This window comes from Galeopterus variegatus, unplaced genomic scaffold, assembly GCF_000696425.1.
Source record: "Galeopterus variegatus unplaced genomic scaffold, G_variegatus-3.0.2 Scaffold1939, whole genome shotgun sequence".
Lineage (NCBI taxonomy): Eukaryota > Metazoa > Chordata > Mammalia > Dermoptera > Cynocephalidae > Galeopterus > Galeopterus variegatus.
Genome location: NW_007728050.1, coordinates 132,443 through 138,240, shown reverse-complemented (window position 1 = coordinate 138,240; position 5,798 = coordinate 132,443). Strand labels below are relative to the sequence as shown.

Sequence of the window (5,798 nt, the reverse complement as noted above, 5' to 3'; positions counted from 1 at the left end):
TCTTTTGTTTTCTTTTTCTAAAATAAATCAGTTCATTGAGGGCTGATGTGATAATGAACTGTAATGTATGCTAAACACATAGAAGACAAGGATCACGTGCAATTTCTCCAAGACTCAAATAAATTGGGCTGTAAAGGTTGCTGATGGAAACTATGGGGGATATTTAAATATTAAGTTTATTTAGTTTATTTATTTTATTTTGATTGAAATAATCAGAATAGTCTACAGAGCTGTCATTTCAGTGGGAGATTAAAGTAGATGAGTGAGATGATATTGTATTTACTCTAGACTTTGTTGGAAGATTACCCTAGGGGATCTTATTAGTTCATATGATTAAAAATAAGGCAGTGAAGCAAATTTTCTTTATCTAACAGTCATAGAGTTGGTGCATAATGTTCCCCACCTAAATGGGGATTGTTTAATGAAACATTTAGACTCATGCATTGAGAATAAGGGCTTGCTGTGAATGAAACAATAGCTTCCCTGGGAGATTAGGGGTACTAATATCAAAATGATATTATAAGCACGAGAAATAAGGTACAAACAGATAGTAATTCAGGATTCTGTGAGGGGTGGGTAGGGGGAGATGCTTGTTCCTCTTAAGTCCGGTGTATGTGGTTGGTCGCCATTCCTAGCGCTAAGCTAGAAATGATTTAGCTGTTTGGTGCCCCTTCTTCATGGATACCTTTAATATTTCTTTCCCTTCATTGCCTTCTTTGTTTCTTCTCTCTGATTGTCTTTCTCTTTGTCTCTCTTTTCTCATTTACCTCCTTCCCTCCCAGCCACGACTTACTTGCTTTAATTCACAAAATGCATCCTTGGAAAATAGCATCAGAATTAGATGCTTCTCTTTCTCCTGGTTAGTATTCCAACTCATGCTCTCTCACTTGCACATATGCCTGACATTAAATGATAACTTGCTATTAGATAAGATGCATGCAATGAGAACCCATTATCATAATTTAACCATGTAGTTATGCTTAGTGGCAATATAGAGAAATTATTAATTAGCTAATTTTATAATAGAATATACAGAAGCTCTTTTATAGCCTTGAGGCAAAGTACTGTAATTTACCAATATCATATGAGTTAAATGATGAAAATGAGACCTACAAAGCTGAAGATATAAAAAAGGGAAAGCTGATAATCACAGAAGTGTGTATATAGAAGGAGTGAGAATGGAGTGCTGAGTTTGAGAACTTTTGGCCTGATTTTCTTACTTTATTTTTGTTTGTAACTGTTCATAAGGTCATTTGCAATAGGTCCCAGACTGAAAATTATGACCAGATAAATAAAATGGGAAATTAATTTGTTTTAAATGATACCAGTCATTATCATGTACTTCTCTAGCCTAATCACACATTGACTTCAAATAAAGCTCATAGAACTGCTAGAGATAGCAACTGGCATACCACTCCCTGCAGGCTGACTGTAGAATCAGTGAGGATTTATGAGTATGCATAATGAACAAAAGCAAAGATTAATCTACTTGAGCAAACTTTGACTATATTCTTTCAGAGCTTGAAGACAAGTTTTTCTTTTTTTCTTCAATTTTGTTCATGAAAACAGTTTTTAATAAAAAAAGTTTTATTAAAGTATAATTGATATTTAATAATAAAATAAATAAAATTTACAGTATTCAATTTGATTGATTTTGATATATGTATTCACCTTTGAAACCATCTGTATTAGTGCATTTGCGTTGCTTATAACAGAATACACAGAACTGGGTGATATATAAAGAAAAACAAAATTTATTGCTTACAGTTTCTGAGGCTGGGAAGCTCAAAGTCCATCTAGTGGTGGCGACAGTGACCCAGGGGTCTCACACTGAAAGGTGGTGGAAGCAGAGAGAGCAGAGAGAGCAAAAGGCAGACTCTCCTCTTCTTTTAAAGCCCTCAGAACCACGTCCCTGACCCTGAGCACCATTGTTAATCCACTCACTACTCCATGGTCCTACAATCCAATCACCTCTTCTAGGCTCTATCTTTCAATTATCATAATAGGATCTCCCACCCTCTTAACAGTCACAGTGGGCACTAAGTTTCTAAAACATAAAACTTGGGGGACACAGTTTAAGCTTCAGAGAGTTTTGGGGGGACGTAATTCAATCTACTACACCATCACCATAACCATAATTAATATAAAGAATACATTCATCCCCCCCATTTTCTTTGTGCTCCTTTGAAATCACACCTTCTACTCCTTCTTGCCCACTCCTCATCTCTTTCCCTACTTCCCAAGAAGGCAGTGATCTATTTTCTAATACTGTGCAAAAGTTTGCATTTTCTAGACTTTTATATGAACAGGATTATATACTATGTATATATATATACTCTTTTTTTGTCCGACTTATTTTACTCAGCTTAATTATTCTGAAATTCATCTATGTTATAGTGTATATTAATAGTTTCATTTCTTTTTGTTGCTGAATATTATTCCATTATGTGGATATACAATAGTTTATCTATTCAGCCACTGGTGGACATTTGATTTGTGTCTAGTTTTTGTCTCTAATAAATGCTATGAACACTTCTTTGTATGGACATGCACTCTCATTTCTCTTGGGTAAACAGCTAGAATAATATGATAAATGCATATTTAATTTTTAAAGAAATTGTCGAACTGTTTTCCAAATTGTACCATTTTACACTTCCACAAGAAACATATGAGAAAGACAGTTCTACATTTTTAACATTTGGTATGTTAGTTTTTTAAATTTTAGGCATTCTAGTCACTGTGTAGTTATACCTCATGCAGTTTTTCTTTTTTAGTTTGTTAACACAGTGAAGTACGCTGATTGATTTTTCTAAGTACACTGATTCATTATTCTATCTTTACATTCCCTCACTGGTCATGATATATTATCCTTTTTATAAACTGTAAGATTAATTTTCCTAAAATTTGGTTTAGAAATTTTGCATCTATATTTATGAAAGGTATTTGTCTGCAGTTGTTTTTTTTGCATCTATATTTGTGAAAGATATTTGTCTGCAGTCTTTTTTCTGGTGTTGGAATCAGGATAATGCTGTAAATCTGGCCTCACAGAATGAGTTTCAAAATATTCTCTTCAGTTTTCTGAAAGAGCTTGTGTAGAATGGGTATTCTTTCTTTCTTACATGTTTCAAAGATACTTTTCAGGAAAATATCTAAGCTATGAGAATACTAGATTTCTATTGTAAGAATTTAGCAAATGTTTCCATTAAACATTCAGTGAAAATGTTGTGATCTCCCTAATGTGTAGAAAAGAGTTGTTCTTTTTATGTTTCCATTAAACATTCAGTGAAAATGTTGTGATCTCCCTAATGTGTAGAAAAGAGTTGTGGGGTCTATTAAAAACAACGGTAACAACAACAACAACAACAACAAAGTCCCTCAGTTTTAGATTAGTCCCTCAGCTCTTAATCAAGTGTGTGTAGCACAATGAACCAATTCTGGTCCATAAGTGTAAGAGTATGTTTGATAAAAGATTACATAGAAAGAATCTGAATATGCTATATTTTAGAGACAATGAGCCAGGAAGTTATGGCAATGGAGGGGGTCAGTCCCCAAGTGGCTGGCCCAACCTTAACTGTTGATGTTAAAAAACACACCAAATGTTTCTACAGTGTTTTTCTACTGGGTTTTCTTTATTTCAAGCCACAGGTCTACTTGTTGAGTTCTCAGGGGTCAAGTGGGTTATATATAACACCAGAGTCTACAATAGTGTCATCATATTAAGAAACAGAATTGCTGGATTTTTTTTTTTCATTATGTAAAAAGCTCACTTCTTGGGAATCCATGGTTGGTACTATAATGATATACTTGAGATGTATCTTGCTCCAATTAACATTATCATGCTACTCACTATAAAAAAACCCAAAGGCAGACTAGAGAACATAGTAAGATCACCACTTTCAGGAGACTGAGTTGTAACCCAACCCATTGACTTAATCACCGCTTTCTTCCAAGTAGAATAACGAGTTTCACTTTCTGTAGCCTGGATCTGTGGTTCAAACCGTTCCATCCTAACAGCTGACAAATCCTTAGGTTCAAGACTCCAAACGCCTACTCCTTCTGCGGTTCCTGCTGCCATGGCAGCTCCCAGTGCAGTTGTTTCAGGCATAGAAGGCTTTAATACTGGAATATGCAGAATATCTGCTTGTAGTTGCATAAGAAGTTTGTCGTTGGTCATTCTTCCATCTACCTGCAATTCACGGAATGGAATTCCACAGTCACGGTTCATAGCATCCAAAATCTCTCGGGTTTGGAAACAAATAGCCTCTAATGCAGCAAAAGCAATATGACATTTATTGGTAAACTGAGTGAGACCACAGATTATCCCTCTTGCACTGGGCTCCCAATAAGGTGCATAAACTCCTGAAAAAGCTGGGACAAAGTAGCAGCCATAAGAAGAACCTACTTCCTTAGCAAGTGTTTCAATATCTTGTGAAGTCTCTATAATCCCAAGATTGTCTCTTAGCCAACGAATAACAGCTCCAGCTATAGCAACAGAACCTTCCAATGCATAGTATACTGGCTTGTCTCTGCCTAGTTTGTAAGCCACTGTGGTCAGCAGGCCATGATCAGAAAATACGCACTTACGACCTGTATTACACAGTAAGAAACAGCCTGTTCCATATGTATTTTTGGCTTGTCCTACCTGGAAGCACATTTGTCCTACTAATGCAGCGCACTGGTCTCCCAAACACCCAGATATTGGCACACCTTCCAAAGCCCCGCCTTTTATTATGCCATAGATCTCAGAAGAACTACAGACATTTGGAAGAATGCCCATTGGAACTTCAAAAAAGTCACAGAGCTCTTTATCCCATTCCAAAGAATGGATGTTGAAAAGCATTGTCCTACTTGCATTTGTTACATCTGTACAATGGACACCTCCATTAACTCCTCCTGTTAAACTCCAGATAAGCCAAGAGTCAATGGTACCAAAAAGAGCTCTACCTTCTTCTACAGCCTTTTGAACTTCTCTCACATTGTCAAGCATCCAACGAAGTTTCACTGCACTGAAGTAAGTGCTGAGCGGAAGGCCTGTCTTAGACTTGACAAAGTTATTATTTCCTGGAATTTTTTTACTAAGATTGTCAACGGTACCCTGGGTTCTTAGATCAAGCCACACTACAGCATTGTAGAGAGGCTCTCCAGTGAACTTGTCCCAGATTATGGTGGTTTCCCTCTGATTGCTGACGCCAACAGCTTTTATTTTGGCTCTATCAAAATTCAGTTCCTCCAGTTTCTCACACGTTCTCTCTATACACTCATAGACAGACTGAAGAATTTCTTTAGGGTCTTGTTCCACCCATCCTTCTTTTGGATACTCTTGTGTTAATTCCACTTGATGATGACTGAGTAGTTCCGCTGTTTTTGAATTGAAAACCAGAAAGCGAGTGGAGTTAGTGCCCTGGACCACCGCCCCCACCAACGGCCCCACAACCGCTTTCTTCGGGGCGGCCATGACACCAGCGGGCTGGCGCAGCAGCTCTGGAACTGTTTCCGTGGTGACGGCGGTGCTGGAGGGGAGGGGCACGCAGCACGTCAGGAGCGCAAGGCGCAGGCGCAGGCGCTGAACGTGCGGCCCCACAGGGAAACGTTTGCCCCTTAACGGGCTGTGCCTCTCACCCCGCCCACCGGCCCAGGCCCCGCCCCCAGCAGCTCCATTATCTGGGAAGTAGACAAGTTAAAAAAAAGATCATGTATTTATCCAGTTAGTTACAGTTACTGATGCTCTTCGTTCTTTTGTATGTTTATATTTATGTTATTTTTTCTGCCTGTCAGCTAACTCTCAATATTTCTTATAG

At 37.8% G+C, this 5,798-nt stretch overlaps 1 protein-coding gene across 1 annotated transcript; it reads right to left on the bottom strand.

Annotated features, from left to right (window-relative positions):
- Positions 1 to 3,603: 3,603 nt before the first annotated feature.
- LOC103596116 (glycerol kinase 2) lies at positions 3,604 to 5,477 on the bottom strand. The gene has a single exon (XM_008579686.1). It carries the CDS (start codon positions 5,453 to 5,455, stop codon positions 3,791 to 3,793), a length of 1,665 nt encoding a protein of 554 aa, XP_008577908.1. The 5' UTR covers positions 5,456 to 5,477; the 3' UTR covers positions 3,604 to 3,790.
- Positions 5,478 to 5,798: the final 321 nt, after the last annotated feature.